The sequence below is a fragment of the Zalophus californianus genome, chromosome 8 (assembly GCF_009762305.2).
Source record: "Zalophus californianus isolate mZalCal1 chromosome 8, mZalCal1.pri.v2, whole genome shotgun sequence".
Taxonomy (NCBI): Eukaryota; Metazoa; Chordata; class Mammalia; order Carnivora; family Otariidae; genus Zalophus; species Zalophus californianus.
This window is the reverse complement of record NC_045602.1, coordinates 104,257,734-104,280,475: the sequence shown is the minus strand read 5'-3', so window position 1 is coordinate 104,280,475 and position 22,742 is coordinate 104,257,734. Positions and strand designations below refer to the sequence as shown.

General features: G+C 39.3%; 1 protein-coding gene across 4 annotated transcripts in view; it reads left to right on the top strand.

Moving 5' to 3' along the window:
- SNAP25 (synaptosome associated protein 25) overlaps positions 1–22,742 on the top strand; it is an 82,872-nt gene that overhangs the window by 43,827 nt on the left and 16,303 nt on the right. For all 4 annotated transcript variants that reach the window (XM_027621896.1, XM_027621899.1, XM_027621897.1 and 1 more), the window contains 3 exons: positions 10,162–10,303; positions 12,207–12,248; positions 18,429–18,477. In XM_027621896.1, the coding sequence (XP_027477697.1) occupies positions 10,232–10,303; positions 12,207–12,248; positions 18,429–18,477 (163 nt within the window). In that variant the 5' untranslated portion in view covers positions 10,162–10,231. The remainder of the gene's footprint in view (positions 1–10,161; positions 10,304–12,206; positions 12,249–18,428; positions 18,478–22,742) is intronic.

The following is a 22,742-nucleotide window of genomic DNA, read 5'->3' as shown; positions in this document are numbered from 1 at the left end:
ATAACCCTCCTAGCTTTATATAAAGTTCCTAGCACATAGCAAGTTCTCAGTAAATGATGATGATTATTATAAGAGTTATAATGACATAGAATGTTGCAATAAATGGAGCTGATTTTTCTTATTTGAGAAAGGCTGCTTCGAACCTGGGTCAAATTCTGATTATTCAGAGTAAATAATGCTCCTGATGCACCTGAGGAATCTTGGGGACTTGTCTCAGCAGCAGTAACTGCACTTCACTATTCCCTTAGAATGGGCACTTTGGGTCTTATGGTTGCATTATCTTCAAGGAGAAATTCCATCCAGTAACAGTAATGGCAGTAGGCCCATGCTTGATCACATTCTCATATCATTGTAATTGAGGAAAGAGATCCTGCTTCTAAACATATCCAAGTACCAGGTCCTTCTCAAGAGTGAGGACAAAAACCCAGTGTGACTGCTCCACTGTTTGATTCTGAGTCATGAGCCAAATGAGAGCTCCCACATCTTAGATGGGTGATACTGGTTTGTTATTGCTGTTGTTTGGGTTTGTTTTAGAAGATGAAAGGAATAAGGCTCAGACATTTATTCCTGACCCTTGAGTTTGACCAAAGTTGTGCAGCATAAATAACATAGTGGAGGGAAATATGAGACGCAGGTTTCCCATCATGGAATGAATAAGTCATGGGGATGAGAGGTACAGCATGGGGAGGATAGTCAATGGGATTATTATGATGCTGTGTGGTGACAGATGGTAGCTACACTTGCGGTGGGCATGGTATAACTTACAGACTTGCCAAATTACTACGTTGTACACCTGAAACTAGTGTAACATTATGTGTCACCTATACTTCAATCAATCAATCAGTCAATCACATAGTGAAATGGGGTATATGGGTGCAATTCTATTACTTAATATCCATAAAAGCTACAATTTATTATGAGGAATTAGCGATCATGGGGCTATTATGTGACAATGCAGCTGCAAAATATAAAAAGCAAGAAATGGACTGAAGTGTAAGAAGAAATTGATAAAGCTACAGTACTGCCAGGGACTTGAATACATGGAAATCAATAGGTCAAGTTGACTGAAGATTTCAGGGCATTTGAATAACAGATCTGCCTTTTCAGCTTGATTTGATGTAGATAGGTAGCAAGAGAGAGTCAGAGATAGAATAGACTTTCTTTTTATTTATTTTATTTTTTTTTAAAGATTTTATCCATTTATTTTTACAGAGAGAGAAAGCGAGCAAACACAAGCCCGGGGAGCAGCAAAGGTTAGAGGGAGAGGGAGAAGCAGACTCCCCACTGAGCAGCGAGTCTGACATGGGGCTCTATCCCAGGAACCCTGATCAGACACTTAACACACTGAGCCACCCAGGTGCCCCTAGACTTTCTTTTTAGACACAAATCAAACATTACCAGAAATTGATGATGCACTGGGGTACAAAGGAAATCTCACCTAATTTCAAAAACCAAATCATATGGGCCACCTTCACTGACCATGATGAAAATAAAATTAGAAATGACAAGCAAAAAACCTCTATTATTTAAAGTTTTTTTCTATCATTTAAATTTTAAAACCATACTTTCAAATAACTTGAGTTATTTGAAATTAAACTCGAAACAGAAGAATGAGAATAAAGGAAAGTAAAACTGAAATTTAATGCTATTTAGAAATAAATAACAAAGGCTATACTATATTCCCAAATTTTTAGGATAGAGCCACCATAAGACATAGAGGACAATTTTACAGCAATAAGTATTCTGTACCGAAAACAAGAAAAATGTGAAATAAATGAATCTCTTGTCAATTCAAGAAGTTATAAAGAGAACACAGTCACATCCTGGGAGGAAAAGAGAATTAAAATAAGCAAAAAATGGGGGGGGGGAAGAAATGGAGGTTAAAAGCATTGGTAGAGATGATAAATGATATCCAAAGCTGGGGCATCCTGAGATGTACCTGTCAAACCACTCTATGTTATTTTCCAATATCTAAATGAAATTAAAAATAAAATAGTTTTCAGTTTTTGATTAAAAGACAAAAATAGCCACACAATGTGCTTTGAGAATAAATATGCCTTGAAATTATGCTTTTAAAAATGACCCAGGTTCCTGATCTGAAATTTAGCTGTGTGGTTAATAGAGAGTTACCTCTAAACGTGTTTTCTAATCTGCAAAGTGGGGATAGTAATAGTATGCACACCATATGGCATTGAAGGTTCATGTAATTATATGAAAAGCACTTAAAACAGGGCCCAGCAAAGAGTAAGCCCTCAGTACGTGTTAGTGCGATTTTATTAATAATTAAGGAGAGTTGTCCAACTTGGTTTATAAAGTCCCTTTTTTCTTCTTTGGGCTTGGTTGAATACAGTGAGTCTTCGATAAACTTTTCTTGAATTTTAAAATGTATTTTCACCAGAAAGCAGGCAGGTTCTGCAGGAGGAGAGAGAGATTACCCCAAAGAGGCTTCATTCAAATGATCAGCAGCAGTGTGAGAAGACACCAAGTTGTAGATTTCAGCTCCGTGATGATTCAGCCAATAGGTGTTGACGTATGTGGGTTTGTTGATTTGTTTTATTAATTAAAAGATAAAGCATGAAGAGAAATAGATGTTAGCTCAGGGCACACTCTCCTTACATCTCTTCCAAGATGTTCCTGCCCTGTGGTGCTTAGGCTAATGACGAGTGTCCCCAGAATAATAGCTATTCATGTCTCTGTTCACCTTGTCTGTTAAAAACACACATCCCTTATTTCCATGCTCACCTCTCCTTCTGGATCCTAACCCCATATTTGAGTCCAGACTCTGCATGGAGAGAATAGTCTTAGCCTAATGAGTGAAAATAAGTAAGCCCCTAGACAAGGAAGTTAGGGTTGTCTCTGTATTGTACTTGCCCCGTGTCTGATGTGTCTCAAATAGACTTGTGTGCTGCATTAGAAAATGAAGCGCTTTGCAAATTATACTTGACATCAAGGAATAGCAGCACCCTGCCTACTTTGTACCATGTACAGTGACAGCAACAGCTTCTCAGATGTTTCTGTCTCTAATGCAGTCCAGTGCTGCTGCTGGGGCTGGGAACCTTGGCCTGTAGCTGGTCATGGAAATTAGGAATCTCTTTGAGGGCTGTGCAGGCATCCCACAACCTTGTGATGAATTACATGGATTAAATCTGATTTGTAATCCTAAAACTATATAGAAATCGTCAATCAAAAGCAAATTCATATTACATGTCAAATTAAAAAATGGTCCAGGGGCACCTGGTGGCACAGTTGGTTAAGTGTCCGACTCTTGGTTTTGGCTCAGGTCATGATCTCAGGGTCATGCGATCAAGCCCTGCATTGGGCTCTGTGCTTGGTGCAGTCTGCTTAGAACTCTCTGTCCCTCTCCTTCTGCCCCTGCACACTCTCTTTGTTTCTCTCTCTCTGTCTCTCAAATAAATAAATAAATCTTTGAAAAATAAAAAGAGAAATAAAAAATGGTCCAGGAAATACAAACCTATTGCACGAGAAGGGGCTTCTTCAGACAGATATAGACAATGTGTCTTTCTATGGGAAATGTACAATGCTCTGTGGGTATGAAAGACTGAAAAGGAATACTTTAAAGGTTTTTGTTTAACTTGATTTAACCCAGGGATCAGCACATGTTTTCTGTATAGGACCAGAGAGTAAATATTTTCAGCATTGAGAGTCACATGGTCTCTTGCAACCACCCAACTCTGCCTTTGTAGCCTGAAAGGATCATTGACAACAGGAAAGCCAATGGTCATGGGGTATGTCTATAAAACTGTGTTTATAGACCCTGGAACTTGAATTTCATACTCTTTTTACATGTATAAGTTATGCTTCTTCTTTGAGTCTTTTTTAACCATTTAAAATATAAAATCATCCTTTGCATGCCGCCAGTGCAAAAATAGGCAGTGAACTGGATTTGGCCATAATTCCCCGAAGCCCCTGGTTGAGCCTACGATCTCCCCGAAGTCTGGGTAACTGCAGAACCTCCCCACTCCCTGCCTACCTGGTGGCACTTACTAACCCTCCAGGAGACACGGTTCCAGATATCAGAGCTATGCAGAAGTGCTGTCTGTGGGTCAATGGCAGCAGCATTGGGGCTTGTTGGAAATGCAGAGTCTGGGACCCTATCTCAGACCAGCTGACTCAGAATCTCTTGAGCGTGGGACCTAGCAGTCTGTTTTAACCAAGCAGTCTGTTTTAACCAGGTTTCTAGTGATTCTGATGCCCACTGAAGTTTTAGAAGCACTGCCCTAGGCCACACCTGGAAAACTGCTGGCTTGGGAACATTAAATGCCACCTGGGCGGGGGGGGTGGGGGGGGGTGGGGCACAGAGATCAGTGCATTCATTCACTCAACAAATCAATTAACATGAATTGAACACCTACTAGGGGCCAGATCCTTTACTAAACACTGGTGATTTGAAATAAATAAGAGGATACTGTTGGACCCTTAATAGAATGGGAGATTATCTTACAGCAGAGTCCCAGGGAATAGTTTGGAGTGGCTCTGCTCCTAATTTCTTCACTTAACTGAGCAGGCTTTGCTGGCTGGGACCACATCACTAGCTTGAACGACACATAGGATGGAGGTTCAGTGTGCTAATATGAGTGAATGTGCTATGCCCCCTGGATAATAAATGCCATTTCACTCTGACCATCCTTTTAGCTGGTCAAATTTCTGTTCATCAACATCAGTATGCCTCTTCAGGTGCTATCTCTTAGAAGGTTAGTATGCTTGGGTTTGGGGTTTGTGGGGAGAATTTATCAAACACTAGCATTACCTATCCCAACAGAGGATCCAGAGGCATGCCCCATGCCTACTTTCCCTCTAATCTTTTTAGGAGAGTGGACACTGCTCTTTCAGCTTGGAAATGCTGTGCATTTGAGATCTATTAGATGCATCAGCCCTCCTCCCAAATCAGACATCCCCCACATTTTAGAGCAGGATTAAGGTGTGGGAGCTCCTGGGGCGACTGTGGAAGTGATGAAAACAAAGATACCCACCACATGGCTTCTCTGCCCTCACACCAACTGCCCATCAGCCAGATCCTCATCAGCTGCCATCAGCTTGAAGCCAGGGGGCCCCTACAGCTGTTTTTCAGGTGCTGAAAATAGCAACCTTGGGAGGAGATTGCCAAGGAAACCCATGAGACCTGTGTGTTTGTGTGTGTGTGTGTGTGAGAGAGGGGAGGGGGGAGACAGAGAGACAGAGAGCAAGAGAGAGAGCACCATCAGCAAATAGACCTGGAAGAGAAAACTAGCAATCATACTCTAGGTTGGAAAACAGAGGATCTGCCTTCTAATAAACTAACCTATTAGGAGGAAAGGCCAGTTGCTTACTTAGAGTGAAGGAAGATGTTCCCCCAAGGAACCCAGCAGCAAAATACAAAGATAGACAACAGGGAGAGAAGATGCTCTTATTTGTCTCCACGTGGCAATCCTGTGAGAGGTGCTACTTCGAAATTGCAGGCTTGGGCACTCTGCTGGTTTCCCTGGTTTCAGGCTTCTGCGGGTACTCAGCACCACAGCAATGTGCCTCTTGCCCAGCCATTAGAAAGGAAAGCTAATTAACAAATACTGGATTTGTTCCACTCTTAGCAAAGTGTACAGGCTTATCCTGAATGAGCAAGTCTTTCCGAATATGAAGCCCCCACATCGTTACAAACAAGGTTGATCAGAACTTTCTATAATATATTCCCCTCAGAAAACCTATGAGACTGGTATTATGTGCCTTGCTGAAAAAAACTAAGGCTCAGATACAGTGATAAACTTGCCCAGAGTCAGCCAGCAACTGAGTGCCCAAGTCAACCATCTATGTAAGCTCTTATCCACTTCACTAAGCTAGGGCTCATGATCTCCACATTTCCATGGATGCACCATTTTATTCTGGAGGGTAGATCCCAGCAACCCAGAAGAACACAGGAATTTTGTTTCTGCCTATTTCAAGGTTCAGAAGTGGCTTGGTATAAATTCCTTCCAGTTTCTGTTTGCTAGATCCCTAATTTCCAAAGTGGAAACATGTATTTAAGTGAAACACAAAGCATATAAAGCTTTATATCAAGAGTACATATTATGGTGGCCAGAATTGGTGTTCAAAAATTATCAGGCTCAAGATGTCCATCGACAGATGAATGGATAAAGAAGATGTGGTATATATATACAATGGAATATTATGCAGCCATCAAAAGGAATGAGATCTTGCCATTTGCAACGACGTGGATGGAACTGGAGGGTGTTATGCTGAGTGAAATAAGTCAATCAGAGAAAGACATGTATCATATGACCTCTCTGATATGAGGAATTCTTAATCTCAGGAAACAAACTGAGGGTTGCTGGAGTGGTGGGGGGGATGGGAGGGATGGGGTGGCTGGGTGATAGACATTGGGGAGAGTATGTGCTATGGTGAGCACTGTGAATTGTACAAGACTGATGAATCACAGATCTGTACCTCTGAAACAAATAATGCAATCTATGTTAAGAAAAAAAAAGATAGCAGGAGGGGAAGAATGAGGGGGGGAATTGGAGGGGGAGATAAACCATGAGAGACAATGGACTCTGAAAAACAAACTGAGGGTTCTAGAGGGGAGGGGATGGGTTAGCCTGGTGATGGGTATTAAAGAGGGCACGTTCTGCGTGGAGCACTGGGTGTTATGCACAAACGATGAATCATGGAACACTACATCAAAAACTAATGATGTAATATATGGTGATTAACATAACAATAAAAAAATTTAAGGAGAAAAAAAAATTAGCAGGCTCAGGGTGCCTGGGTGGCTCAGTCGGTTAAGTGTCCAACTCTTGATTTTGGCTCACATCATGATCTCAGGGTTGTGGAAATGAGCCCTGTGTCGGGCTCTGCACTCAGCAGGAAGTCTGCTTGAGATTCTCTCTCTCCCTCTCCCCCAATTCATGCTCTCTCCCTCCCTCTCTCTCTCTTTCTCAAATAAATAAATCTTTTTTAAAAATCAGCAGGCTCATGGTATGATGCTCTGTTGACATTTTAAATGGCTGCACATAGAACTAGCCTAACATAAGCTTACTACCTTTTTTAAAAATGTTGGTAAGTAGAATGTAGTTCTGAAGCTTTTTTCCTTCTTTTTTACTGTGATTCCCCATTTGTCACTTTGCCCAAGAACCACTGGGTATAAAAGAACTGTGAAATCTATTATCTCCAAAGAGATTAACTTTAGGACTCCTCCTATTGAGGAACCCTGAATAGTTCTGAATTACTTCACAAGAGTAATACATGTGGAAGAGTCTAATAATATGTGCTAAATTAAAATCCCAGAGGAGTTCAGCCTTAACTGTCAAGAAAGCAGTATAGCAGCAGGCCTGGGAGATGAGGTCATTGAGGGTCTGCCTCTCCGAACCTGATTATTTTTGATGAAGAGTTTTCATTTTATTTTTGCAAAAAAAAAAAAAAAGCTTCTCATACAAGTAATAATAACAATAATTATTAGAATAGTAATTAAACATGGGGACACCTGGGTGGCTTAGTCAGTTAAGTGTCTGCCTTCAGTTCAGGTCATGATCCCAGGGTCCTAGGATCAAGCCCCATGTAGGGGTTCCTGCTTAATGGGGAGTCTGCTTCTCCCTCTCCCTCTGCTCCTCTCCCCTGCTCATGCTGTCTCTCATGCTCTCTCTCTCAAATAAAGTCTTAAGAAAAAAAAGAATAATAATTAAACATGGTATTACCCCAAAGCCCTAAATCTAAGTTCCTTTCCCATCTTCAATTTTCAATAGAAGAACAAACACTGATATGTTTTTTGGTTGGGAAATCATGCTCCTATGCAATATTTTTACTCCATTTTAAGTTTCTTCAGGCCTGCCTCTGTTATTGTAACACCCACTGCTATAACAAAACAAAATGTTCACATTTTCAGTAGTGTAGTACAGTTGAAGTGCACTGTCATTTCATATGAAGGTTCAGGTCTTTGTGGTTAACTATCAACTTGCCTCCATGTAGGGATGCCAGGGGCCCAAGTTCTTGCTGTCTCATGGCCTGGCCATCCTCTAGGGCCCTGGTTTTTTTTTTTTTTTTTTTTTTGGCAGAGAGGGAAAGAGAGGACATAAAAGGAATGCCTTAGCCTGGCAGGGATGCACCTCATTTCCACTGTAACCCATGAGCTATCTCTAGCCACATGCACCACCTCTTTGCAGTGGGAACTGGAAATGTAATTCCCAACCGGGCAGCCATTTCCCTAAGACCCTGCTCTACCATGGAAGAGGGAGGAAAAATTCGAGTGCACACTTGACCATCTCAGCCACAAAGCAAGAGCCCATGAGTTCTACAGTTGTGCTACTCACAGAGAAGGTTTTAACATATCAAATATTTATCATCACAAACCCTTCCTTGGGCTCTTTATCCCATTACCTCTGATAGCCTTTCCTGGGGACATGACTTCCTCAGGGAGGCCTGCTGTGCCCCATGGGCAGCTATCTTATGACCCCAAATAATTAGTTTCACACTGAATAATTTAATTTCCTTATTTTACTTCATCTTCCTAATTAGGCTGTTGCTCTGCAACAGCAATGAATTTACCTGTCTCATTCATCACTATATCCTTAGTGCCTAACACTGTCCTGGCATCTTACAAATACTCAATAAATATTTGAGGAAAGACGAGAAGACAGGAGAAAGAAAGAAAGGAAAAAGGAAGAGGGGGACAGGGCTGGTTGGCTCTGGAGGGAGCTCAGTCTGGCTACTTGTAATCTGCATCATATGGGATTTCAAGAGTGTTACCAAGAAAGGGCCAGTCACATTTCAGGGACAAGGACATCCCTTTTTGGAAAAATAACTGTGCATACTCACATAAGCCTTCTTGACAACCTCTGATAACAACTGAAGGAAACTAAAGATTTTCTGCCTTTAGCTCCTTGCCGGGGAGGAAAAATTTACCTCTATCCTTCAAGATTCTTTTAGTTGGTCTAAGAATTAAACTGACATAAGACAGATTAACAGGAAAAAATCAAATTCAATTGTATATGTATGGGGAATCCACATAGATATGAGTTCCAAAAGCAGTCAGGCAAAATGAAGTATATATGTCATCCTGAACTAAGGAGAAGAGGGTAGGAGTCTGGAACTTCAAAGGAAAGGAAAAAATTCACAGGAAGATAAAAAAAAAATATTTGGTAAACAAATGTTTCCTGGGCCATACAGAATCAATGGGACATAGGAAGTAATTGTAATAATCAAACTTTGCTAAATCCTTCTGTGCTACCACCCCTACTTCTTGTTATACTGTAGTTATCTATGGTGATTGCTCCTTTCCTGGAGGAGGTCCTCTATCTAAATTCTTGTAGGCAGTTAGAGGGAAGGTCAAATTTTCTTCCTGAGTCTTTTGGGCCTTGATTCCTTTCAGCTCGAAATAATCTGCATGCCAATGTGGCACATCTTGAGGTGGCCTGCCCTTAGCCCCTACATTCCAAATGCTTCTAAATGCAGTGGAATACTATTCAACATCAAAAAGGAACAAATTATTAATACATGCTACAACATAATAAATCTCAAAATCATCATGCTAAGTAAAAAAGAGACAAAAGATAGTACATACTGTATCATCCATGTATATAAAATTCTAGGAAATGCAAACTAATTAATAGTAACAGAAAGCAGATAAGCAGTTGTCTCAGCACATGGGTAATATGAGATGGGATGAGTGGGTGTGTAGGATTACAAAGAGCATGGAAAAAACTTTGGGGGGTGATGGGTATGTTTTCCTAGTTGTGGTCATGGTTTCCTGTGTGTGTACCTATGTCAAAACTTTTCAAACTATACACTTTAAATATGTGGGATTTATTATATATCAATCATACCTCAATAAAGCTCTTAAAAATAAAATAAAAATGGAAAATAAATGTGAGGTTAAAAGTATACTAACCCAGAACCACATCCCTCCACACCATCATTCCAAACTCTTCGTGGTTTGTATCTTAAAAATGCTTCATAGATAGACAGGTATGTGTCTCCATTATAAAGCTGGCAAGTGTGCTTTCATAATGCACCTTTTGGAGAAACAGCAAAATTCTACTGAACCCTGTCTGAGTATGGCTTCTGTCTTCAGAAGATGACTGAGTCATGGAGACAAAGTGTGGGCTATTTAGATCTCCTATTTGCACATACTACATGCACTTACATAAACTCTCACATGTTCAAATCTGCTTTTTCCAGGTTCTGTGTCCAAAGCCGTCACTGACCCCCAGCCCAAGCACCCAGCCACACCCCCCACCCCACCACAACCATGGCTGAAGACGCGGACATGCGCAATGAGCTGGAGGAGATGCAGCGAAGGGCTGACCAGCTGGCTGATGAGGTGAGGATTGGGACATGAAAAAGGAGCAAAATTTGGGTAGCTGAGTAGTTTGTCTTATTCAGGTTCAGGTGGAAAAGGTCTTCTAACATCTCAATTTTAAAAACGGAGGAGTATGACTGAATTTCTATACACCTGACACCTCTACAGGCAAGAATGAGTTGATAAACCTACGTACAACTGTCTTAGCCTAAACTCCCAATTCGTAGAAATCTATGTAAGTCAAGATCCTCTAAGAAAAGCAATGTCTTTGGGTGTCCAGAGCTGGCCTAATTCTGAGAGCTGATTGTTACATTTTCCAGCATCTTGCAAGCTGGTATTAAAATTGAATTATATAAATTGATAATTAAGTAGATTATATTAAAAATCAAAGGCAATAAATACTCAAAACTCATCACTTCTTAATTTTTTCCCTATATTTTCATATTACCTATGCTCTCAAAGTTCTTGACTTGTGTTATATCTGTAGTGTAGGAATACCATGTAACATCATGTTACTGTACATCTTCCCAAGTTCACCTTCAGTGATGCTATGCTGTAGTTAAAAATCAGACAGGTTAAGGGTATTTATATCACAGGAATCTGCAAACACTACAAATCAGGGTTTGACTTACTGTTTTGTTGACTGTCTAGACTTAATAAAGTGGAGAAAATGTTAATAACATAGATTAAACTTAAAAATGGGCATGTCTCTAGTCATTACTCTTTAACACAAAAAATGGAGAAAATCTTCTAGTAGTTGAAAATTTTTATTCTTTTCAGCAAAGAAGTCACTTGCATCATTGACAAACTAGCGAAGTCCCAACATTTCTCCATTGTTTCACTTTCCTCTTACTCATTAATGCAAATGAAAATATCAACCAACATTCATGTCAGAACTACACTTGTCCTTTGCATGCTTAGCAATGGACACAAGAGTTCAGCAAAACTTAACAAAAGCTTTCTGTGAGACTCAGTTGGCTACATGGAATTTATAATAAAGGGCATTGTGTATTTTATTATCTGTAAATTCTATGTTCTCCATCCCTTATATCAGGAAAATAATAAACTTAAATATACCTATACATATATGTATATTCATATCTGTTTCATATTTGTATTCATCTATTTTAGCATTGACCAACACACCACTGCTTACAGCCATTGTATTTCAACAAGCAGCCTCCCGACAGCTCTTCTAGGAAAGTTAACATTCTTCCCGCTCCTTCAGGATCTTGTCCAAAATAAGTTTGTCACTTAAAAGCAAAGCCTTGAGAAATCACACTGGTTGCTGGAGTCTAGTAGTTTCAAAGGAACTGAGAAAAAAGTGACAATGATGTGCCTGAGGGACCAGTGCTGACTTCAGACTTTCCATCTCACTTTGTCTTATCTAAGGATGAAGATAATTATTATAGCTGTCTCCTACAAGCTAGTTATTTCAAACATGCTTGATTTTTTTTCACCCTAAGGCGACAGCTTAATTTGTATTGATAAGAACTTCCAATTGTGTTTCTAGGAGCTTTATAAGAAACTTGATGTTAGATTCATCTCAATTCATGAGATATTATGTTTGTGTTTAAAATTCAATATTCCTGGTCCAGGGAGGCCAAATTAATCCTCTGAGTATTTGAGATAATTTTTCATGCATCCTGCACATGCAAAATTATCTTTTCCAGATTACTTTGTCTTTGATATCAAGATCAGCTTCATATGGTTTTGATTTTAGAAGATCAGCTTTAATGTAATTGCTTTAGGGAATCTTACTATGTAGAAAGACTGATAGGAAAGAGATTGAAAATGTGTTCAGTTACAAACTTAAAAGAATGTGTGATAGTAACCCTTTGTGTTTCTCAAGTGAAGAGAGTAGTTCGGATTTTCCAAGACCTCTGGATCCTGCATTCATAATTTTTTTTTTTTTTAATCCCAGTCACTGGAAAGCACCCGTCGTATGCTGCAACTGGTTGAAGAGGTAAGGAGCGGCCATATTTCAAGATTAACTAATCCCTTTTGCCGGCATATTCTTTTCCTAGACCCTACTGCTTTTTCTTAGGCCACAAATCCCATTGGTTCCATTGATTCCATTGTAGCCTATCTGGAATTCACATTAATGAGGGAGATGTCAGGTAGCCATCAGAGGATCCCCCCCCCACCCAGCTACCTTTATAGTCTGGGAAGTAGAGAAGGATGGTATTTCCAAGTAAATGTTCCTAAGAAATCACAGAAGACTGAATCACTTTAAGCAAATCTAAAGGCATTACCTACATAAAAGCTTCACTTATAATGATTTTGATGCCTCTAAGTCACGTCTAATCTTGACATTCTGTTTTGACTTAGCCACACATACGACTTTTAAAAATACATACCCATAGATACAACATTTTCAGAAATTGTAATATTGAAAGTCAGGCACTAAAATTCATGAAGTAATAGGAAAATTCTTTGATAAAAGGAATTTCAAGGCCATAACGCAAATACAGAAGCTCTTTTATATTCCTGACTCTGGATTGAACATCCATTTGCGAGGCATGGTTAGTGAATCCCAAACTATTTTTAAATGGGCAAAATAGGGCAGATAGCAATAATGGAATCAAAAGGGCATTTACAATAAACCTTGCTCATTCCAATTGGGGAGAGCAGCAGTCAACCAGGAAGAATAAGTGGATTAATTGAACTTGCCCATTGGGAGAGATGAAGTGGAAAAAGAATGGGATGGGCTATATTTATCTTAACTGAATAAAACAAGCCTAATAGTTTTTATTCAGTGAAATGCTGTTTTAGCTATGCTTTGAAACTGCTTATCAATTCATGTGTGGTTATCATTTTTAAGGATCTTGCGTGTTCTTGAGCAGAATGATTAAATGAGCTTACTTGCCTCGCGCTACTGTAAATTGCTTATGCAATGACATGAAAGGAAAATAAGATCAATGTTATAAGGCTAAAAGGAAGTTCGGCTTCCTCTCACGCTAGAAAAGCCAACATCTTCCTTTATTTCTGCAGCTTCAGCTTCTTACCCAGAAATGAAATATTGGCTAAATGTGAATTGCCACAAGAGGAGTGGGGAGAAGAGGGCACCATGAGCTCCCCAGGACACCGGGAAAGGGTGGGAGGTACATTTAATGAAATCTGTTATCACGAAAAATGAGCATTTGAGCCTGCAATGTAGCACAAATTGGCCCCCACAGGAAGACAGGCCAACAAAGGAGCCCTTGGAAGCACAGAAAGCAGTTTTCCCTCTCTAAATGGAGAGAAATGTTGTCTTTGCTCTATCCTGGGAACACCCCTTGTGCAGAAATACTTGAGGACCAAGAAGGAAGCAGGTATTCTAAATCTAAGGGTGCTGGCAAGGCTTTCAGAGTTGACTTATTTTCCCTCAACCCAACATGAGAACAAGCAAAAGGAACAAATCCTTTTAACATTCCCACATGAGTTCTTACATTGACCTGAAGGAAACCCACATATCAGCTGACATAATTATGTTATACATCTTTATGACCTTTAGCCATAGCCTCCAGGCTCATTTTTCATTTTCATTTATGTTTGTGCACATGTGAAGTAAATTTCTAAAATACCAGAACTATCACCAGTCTCTCCACCTGTGCAGTGTTGAAACCGTGCTTAGAAAGTGGAAGTGGTAGAGAAAATGCATTAGGATGCATCACTTTGAACTGGCCCCTCATCCATCGGAGTCTTTGGGCCAATGAATACTTCTTTTTTGCCTCTTCTTAAATTGCAGGCAGTGTCGACCAGTCTTGAGTAAGGTGTGTCTGCTCTAATTTATTCTCCGGGGGGCAGAAAGTCTCAAAAGCTCTATTGATTGAAGTAGGATACTTGAATCATACATTTTTGTTTCTCCTAAAGGATTCCTTGATCAAGCATGAGGTTGCATCTTAGAACAAGGGATGAAACAGATGGAAGCTAGTTCCTACCTCTCATAAATGAGAGGAGGCTATTAGACTTTCTATCCTTGGGAACTTATGAGCAAGGCATGATTAGTGTAGATTGATTGCTCTTACTTCCTCCTGGGTTATTTTATATTGATGGTCAAATACCCCTTATGTCTAGGGCACTGGCTATTCAGAGGGTAGTCTGCTTTTCAATAAAAAAAGAAATTCTCTTTAAAGAGAATCAGCATTAAATATTCATCAAGGGCAGAAATCACTTGGCAAATATGAGCACTGAAATACCAGGATCTTGCCCAGGATCCCAAAGTGCATCAGTGCTATATAATTTGAATTGAGCTGAATTCTTACTCAAATTTAGTCTCAAAGACGGGAAAGGTTACTAAACTTGTGAAATCTCCCTGAGGCAGACAACCCCACTCTCAGTTCAATATAGGACTTTGTGCCAGCCCTCAGAGACATTAGGGTGTAACACAGTGGCATGTATAGAAACTTGCTTTTTAATAGAAACCATTATTGGCATCTCAAGGACAATGTAAAGTTACACAGAAGTCAGTTGGGGAAGTTCAGAAAAGCTGGCCATACACAGGCAAAAAGATGAGAAATCATATAGCACTTGGTTCCCAGGCTAGAGTTGCAAACTGGCTCTTTTGATGGCTGCATGTCAACAAACATGTATGGAAGGCCTACCTTTGGGGGTGGGAGGGAAGATATAAATTGGTATCATGCAGGAAAACAGGTATGAAAATAGCTCTCCAAAGTCAAGGCCTTACCTGCCTCTGGAACATGTAATTAATTCTGGTAACAGAATCATGACTGTCTCTCCAAGAAGGGAATATTTGGTTCCAGGCAAAAAAATTGATTCTGTTGACACTGCATGCCAGAAAGGAAGTCTACACATGAATGTCTTGGGCTATGAAAGGTCACCCCAGGAAATGCCCACTGCTTAAGGGCAGACCAGTTCAGAAGCACCACCTAGAGCTTTCATGGAGTGGTAGTTACTGAGGCTCTTTAACACTGCATGGATGTTTTAAGCATCTTTTCTTTTCATCCCAACTTATCTTTCAAGACACCTTGGCAATGAGAAGAGAATAAGCATTCTAAAGCCATGTCTTTGTTATGCCAGACTTTCTACTGGATAACTGAAGCAGGGTAGTTCTTTCCATATAGGTAGATGTGGGGTCTTTTGGAATTCTCGCAGTTAAGAAAGTGCCTGGAGAGTCCTGGTTTTAGCTCAGATGTGTTGGACTTTGGGGAAAGCATCTCAGAATGACAAAAGAAAGACTTAAAAAAATGTTCTAGAAATGGTCTTGGTTCATCTGCAAGAAAGGAAAAATAAAAAGAAAAAAGAAAGAAATGAAAAAAATCCCTCATATCTCCAACTCTGGTTTTTAGGTAGACCGTTTTCCCAGCAATCTCAAACAGAAACCAATAATTGAGCTAAGACAAAACTGGAACCACCTCCTCTCACTCCTAGCTATTAAAACATAATACTTGTTAAGAAGAAGAGAAAGTAATATTCTGCCTTCCCTGAAATATTGTCTTCATCCCTGCCCTTCTCCTCCTTGCATTTCTAGTTTCCCCAAATAAAATCCAGTTATTTTGATAAAAACTGTCAGCAAAACAGTGGAGTCAAATGTAAGTTCTAACATTTATTGAGAACCTACTATGTGCTGGGTACTATACCCAGAGCTATCATCATCAAATGTATGTAATCTAACTTAACCCTTGTAAGTAGACACCTTTTACTATTATTCTGATCTCCGTCTTACCAAGGAGGAAATTGAAGTATGCAGTGATTAAGTAACTTGCTTGAAACACCCAGCTACAAATGGCAGAGATGAAACTAAATTAAAACCCAGGTCTACCTGATCCCAGAGTGTGAATTCCTATGCCACAGCACTTTCTTTCCATCAGCAACTCCTATCATACTTCCTTTTTCCTTTGAGAATTCCGCAAAGAGCAAAAGGATCTGAGAAAACAGTAGCCCATTCTAAACTGATCGATATGCTATACAAAGTAAATCCTTTATCTTAATTGCTTTTTGGAACCATAGCCTCCCATAGAGTTGAACTTTTTTAGAAGTCTTTACATTCTGTAGCTCATTTTATCCTTATACATACTCTGGGAAGTGAAGGAGCTGTTTCTGTTCCTGTCTGGGCACAGAAATGGTTAAAACACAGGCCAGTGTAGACAAATGCCCATTTACAACACACTGAAGTAAAAGATTTTGAAATGTGTCTTGGGATCTGGAATCTTACTGCTCCATAGGTATCCTGGCACCAGCATTAGATGGTAGAGCTTATTCAGAATGCAAAATCTCAGGCTCTATCTCAATCCTACTGAATCAGGATCCATGTTTCAACAAGATGTTTCCTATGCAGGGGATTCAAATGCACATTAAAGTTTGGGAGGTAGTGGTCTGGAAGCTTCTGATGGTAGTTGGTAATGACGATATTTTTCATTTGCCAAATATCCTGCTATAGATGCATTTTCTGAAGGTATTTATTTTATAAACACTTATGTCATGCTAACTCTAGGCCAGGCACCATTCTAGCATGTGCCACATACTAATTCATTTAATTCCCATGACAACTCAATGAGGTATTAACTATTATTATTGCTGTCTTACAAATGAGGGAACTGAGGCACAGAGTAATGAAGACATTTCCCTGAGGTTCCACAGCTAGGAAATAAAATCACCAGGATCCCAGGGCAGAGTCTGGCTCCAGAATTTGTGCTGTTGATGACTCCCGAAGTCAACCTAAGCTCTCCAAACTACTTCCTAACCTCACAAATAAATCCTATCAAAATGTGTTCAGAAGTAGCTTGGTTTTTCCTGTCTGGAACATTCTCTGAAATGGTGAGTGTATAAAACTCACAGAAAACATTTTCAGTGTTCTATTTTCTAGAAGCCCTATTGAGTTGTTAAAATACTGTTTAAAAACAAAACAAAAGAAAACAAAACGCTCTGTTGACCTCCACTAACATCCCTCTCTTTCTTTCTTAGTTTGAAATAAGTCAGTGGAGGGGCACCTGGGTGGCTCAGTCATTAAGCGCCTGCCTTCAGCTCAGGTCATGATCCTGGGGTCCTGGGATCGAGCCCGGCATCGGGCTCCTTGCTCCTCGGGAAGCCTGCTTCTCCCTCTCCCACTCCCCCTGCTTGTGTCCCCTCTCTCGCTGTGTCTCTCTCTGTCAAATAAATAAATAAAATCTTAAAAAATAAATAAATAAAATAAGTCAGTGGAAAATAAATGGGGCCATGAGAGATGTCTTCCTTTCGAGTTTATTCTAGGGGACACCATGAGCATCCCTTGAAAAACCAATTAATCCAAACTGTTAGTAATGCCATTTTATACTTATTAACAATCACCCTATAAAATGAAGTCTTTCCTTAACTAGTTTGAATTCCCAGGATCGATGATTTTTAAGGTTGAGCCATACAAATATCTGTGTTCCTTTCCCCTACCCACCAAGTCCCACTCCCCTCCACCAAATATTCAGGTGGTGTTTGGTTTGTTTAGATCATGTGGACTGAGATGAGGAGTGCCTTTTCCAGATCTCTGCACAAAAGGCGTGCAATAAAGCTTGTGGATGAATTATTTTCTCACATTCTATTATTGTGCAGAATTTTACATTTCAGAATAAAGAGCCTTTATTTCTCATCTGTCCATTGGTTTTCTAAATCTCACAGAACTTTTCCCCGTAGAGAGAAAACGGGAGGGTGAGTTCTGTTTGGGGCTGTATTTCTCAACCTTTGTGAAGCAGTCATCTATTTTGATAAACCTAAAAATCTCACCCACAAAGTTTCTTACTTTCCAGTGGGGCGTCCCTTCCCAATTCACTGAGGGAAACTTCTTGATGTATCATGCCAGGGAAGATTTAGTCTAGAAGATTTTGAAAGATTTGCATTCTATGGTTGGTGTTACAGAACCTATAAGGCATTTTTGTTTTGCAAATATAAAACCACAGTATAGTATTAAGTTGTGTATTCCAATTTCATGCCAAGCCTGATCCCCAGCCCTACCCCCATGGAGACTGAGCTACATCTACCTCATCTGCCCTAAGATTCACTGGTAGAGCAAATCCACAGGTGACCCCTAAGTGCTCTTGCCCTATTTCCTCCCTCTTTTTCCTTTGGTCCTTCTTCATTTTCCATTTCTAGGGCTAATTGTCCCCTTACTGATTTCTCTTTCTCTCTTTTCTCTCTCTAACTCTTTTTCAACTTTGCTACCATTATTGGAATGTAGAGTAAAGATGCTGGTATCAGGACTTTGGTTATGTTGGATGAACAAGGAGGTAAGTTGAGATTTCTTCAGTAAGCACAATTCCTCATCTGAATAAAGTGCATTTTAAAAAAAAATTATTTGTGTATACACAGGTGGTCCTTTCAACATATTTATATGCATATATGAGGGTTCTAGAGTTTTCATTATCTTGCTTTTTTCCCTTTCTCTGTTGAAAAGATTGGTAAATGTATGGGAATGTTGAGGCCTTCATGACTGATTGAATGTCACTAATCTCAGTGTTATATATGTTGGAATAACAGAATTTTGAAGGCAAAAGTCATTATTTTTTGGATTTTCTTTTAATGGTAGTATTTTGGACAGTTTGAGACCTCCTTATCCTCAATTTTCCCCATAAACTTTGTTTTCTTGTAATAATCCCTAGATAGAATGAGAGAATAATACATCACGTCCATTTCTTGTGACCATCCTAATTCAGTATCTGGCAGTTTTGATTTCCAAGTCATCATGAGGATTCCTTTAGTAACTAGGTCCTGTTAGTTATATCTTTAACAGGATATAAGCCGAGGAAGATTATAATTGAAACACTTAAAATATTTAAATTGTTTTTTAATTGTTATGGAAATGCTGAAGCAATGAAAATCAGAGACTCATTGAAAATTATCTCTGTACTCTAAAGTGGAATCTAGAAGGGTAATTTTTTTTTGTCTCAATACATCTAGTCATATGGCAATGCTTATTAATTCTAGCCACAGGGTAACTGGGTGACAGACATTAAGGAGGGCATGTGATGTAATGAGCACTGGGTATTATATAAGGCTAATGAATCACAGACCTGTACCTCTAAAACCAATAATGCATTATATGTTAATTAATTGAATGTTTTAAAAAATAAAGAGAAAAATAATATAATAAAATAATAATAATAATAATTCTAGCCACAAGTTAGCTACCTGATTCTACTCTGAATTCTTATCATAACAAGCAAATTGTTGAGAATTTTTTCTTTATTTGTATTTTTGAAAACATTAGAAAATTCTTAGGAATCATGAGAAATTTTTTAATGTCAAAGATAAAAATGTAAAATGTATTCACAACATAGAACACCACAAACAAGCTTCAAAAATAAATAAACCTCAGATGGGGTGGGGGGGTGGGAATTGCCATACAGATAACAGGCATAAGGCATTTTCCTAAAATACAAAGAAACCTTGCATATGATCAAAGAAAAGGGCAACAACCTACAAGCAAATTGGTGTAAGATATAAATCATCAGTTTATAAATAGACATAATGAAACCATGCTTCAACCAACAACAATAATGAGATGCCACTCTTCAGCAGACTGATACAAATTTTTAAAATTGATAATCACTAGTGCTGTGAGTATTTTGGGAAAATGGAGATCTTCAGTGTACACATATGCATTATAGACTGATATAAATGTTTGAAGAGTAATTTGATAATATTTTCAAAGTATGAAGTATACCCATCCTTGACCAAGACATTCTACTCCTAGAATTATACGCTGCAGATATACATTGACAACTATATGAAGAGAAATATACATGCCTTACCTTTAAGAGTGTAAAACTGGAAACAGCCTAAATGTCTGTCAGTGGGGAGATCGACCAAATGAATTATGGACTGGCCATAAAAGAAATATTCTTCAACCATTACACTAAATGAGACAAATCTTTACCAACTTCTGATGAGTTAGGGCAGGGAGGGACTAGAAAAGGATATCATTTGGGCTCCTCTGGGAAGGAAATGCTAAGAAGTGTACAAGATCTATTATGGATGCCTGTGATTGGTCAAGGGAAGAGGAGCAGGCATAGGCAGGGAAAGCTGTCGACTGAGGCAGGTCTGACACTTTTTAAGAGGAGAGGAGCAAGGAGGAAGAGTCTCACACTCCAGTGCTGCTCCGAGAAAGTGTCAACCAGCCTGATGGGGAGCCCAGGAGCTAAGAAAACCCAATGGAGCAGGCCCACCATAGGCAAGGATGCCTCAGCTCTAGTAATTCCATTGTGCTCAGCCATAGCCATGAGCTAGAAGCATCCCAGCAACAGCATGGTCTCCATGGAAATGCTTTGGCAGATCCCATAGGTGTAGCAACTGGACATGTGAGCTAACTACAAATTCCCTCTTGAAGGGAGATCTGAGGGGCACATTGTCACGGCTGTCATATAAACACTTTTGTTTCAGTATTACTTATTTGTATTGAGCTTTGTCAATAGATATATACCAACCAATTAAAAAATCAAGAGAAAAAAGGTTTTTTTAAAAAACAATTGAACATCAACCCTTACACTTCCCCACAATTTTTAAAATATGAATTGTCAAAAATTCAGACACAAATAACCGAGTCTAGTGATGTAGTTGTGTTTTGAAGGCATTATAATAGCTGTGGCAGTCTTCAGAACTCCCCAAATAAATTTGCTATAGTTGTAAGGGTTGCTGGCTTGATCTGTGTCACAATGTCCCAGAATTTGAAACTCTGAACATGGCAAATCATCTTTTTAAAATTAACCCACAGGTGCTCATGTAGAAGAGTGGTACCTCATTTCCAGAGTTAAACTGATACATACACAATTAAATAATTAGGAGTTCCACCTTATTAACTCTCTTAGTAATTTGCATGTGAAGGGGGTAGAAAAGGGAGAATGATAATTGGAGGGAAGTTTTGAGAAAGATTCAAGGTAATGCTTTCTTCCCAATACTATAAAGCATTGACATAAAGACTTGAAAAGTAATCTATACAAATCTGGAATCAAAAAAAGAGAAAGTGAATAATATGCTTACTTGAGTTGCAAATTTCATTGCACTTTGATAAAGAAAATCTCGAGACAAAATTTGCCAGAATCTCCATACAAAAATATATTCTTCTTAAGCGCAAATGATTCTCAGGAACATCTATATGTCATTCTCTGAGAAAGGAAGCAGAAGAGCAGATTTTTTTCTCCCACAAGATAGTTAATGTTCTCTGCTAAAACATTTCATTTGTGGCCACACCACAGTAGATGCTGAATCCCTCAGTTAAACATATTTCCTAGACTAGCCTTGGTTTTACCAGATGCGTGGTGATCACAGTGATACTGAGAAAAAACACACAACTGTAAAACTCCCCAGAGTGTGTGGCTTCTGCCTGGTCTTAAGTGGTATATGTTCCATTTATACTATAAGGTGATTAGGACCTTTTAAAATGACAGATAAGCATAAGTTAACAACTATCTTCATTGCCGTGGTAAATGCATTTTCATCCTGTATATGCTGTGTTTAGTTGTTTAGATCAGTAACTGCTTTAAAATTTCTCTCCAGTTATGCTCTCCTAATTTTGTCTATGCCTCAACACCAAAAATGTTGATTGCTTCTATCCTGCAGCTGCACAGGAGTTTCAAGAAACAGACATCCTTCTAAAGAGCCATTCCAGGTTGTCCAGCTAAATGGTTGCACTTGAAAATTCTTTACGGGATTCTTGTTTTATACCCAGGTATCAGGAGACACCAAGGAGCATTGAGCATGACAGATGGCCCTGGAAATGTACTGAGTCCTGGGACTTTTATTCCTCTAGGAAACTTATCTCGAAGCGAAATCCCCATTAAACCACCTTATCACTAATGGGGGATGATTTAACCTTTCACCTCCAATATCTCTTGTTCCTTTTGTTGGTCTTTGCTGGGTTATGTGTTTGTTTCAATACTGAAGATGCAGCCCTTGGGCAAATCCCGTGGGATCAACTCCAAACTAAACAGTGAAATCTTTGACCTCTGCCTGACAGAGGAAGGGCAGAATAAGGCCTCTTCCAGATTGCCTACTGACTTTCTTAAAAGTTTCATGGCACTACAAGGTAGCATTTGAGAAAACATTCCTCTTGCTAAAGTCTGCACACCAATATCTGTTATGGATGACTAAAGCTGCACTGTCCAGTGTGATAGCCACTAGTCACAAGTGGCTATGTAAATTTAGGTAATGAATTTCCATATGTTCATCAATGCTAAGGATAATGAAAATCACATAGGCAGCATCTGGTAACTGACTATACTCATGAAGGCTTATACACAGGGTCAGTAACTTTGACATCTTGCTATTCTTCTACTGTCCATTTTTTAACCAGCTTGGGGATTCTAAGGGCCTCATGTCACCTTGCTTAAGTAAGATTAGTAGAAAAAAAATGTCTAACTTAGATCCCTGAGTATCCTGCCATTGGTGGATCTATCATAAATAACCAGTCATCCAAACATGGCAAAAGAAAGTATAATCCCTTGGCCCCAACATATAGTGTCATCTACTGGAATACCTCTCCTAACTCAAAATGTTA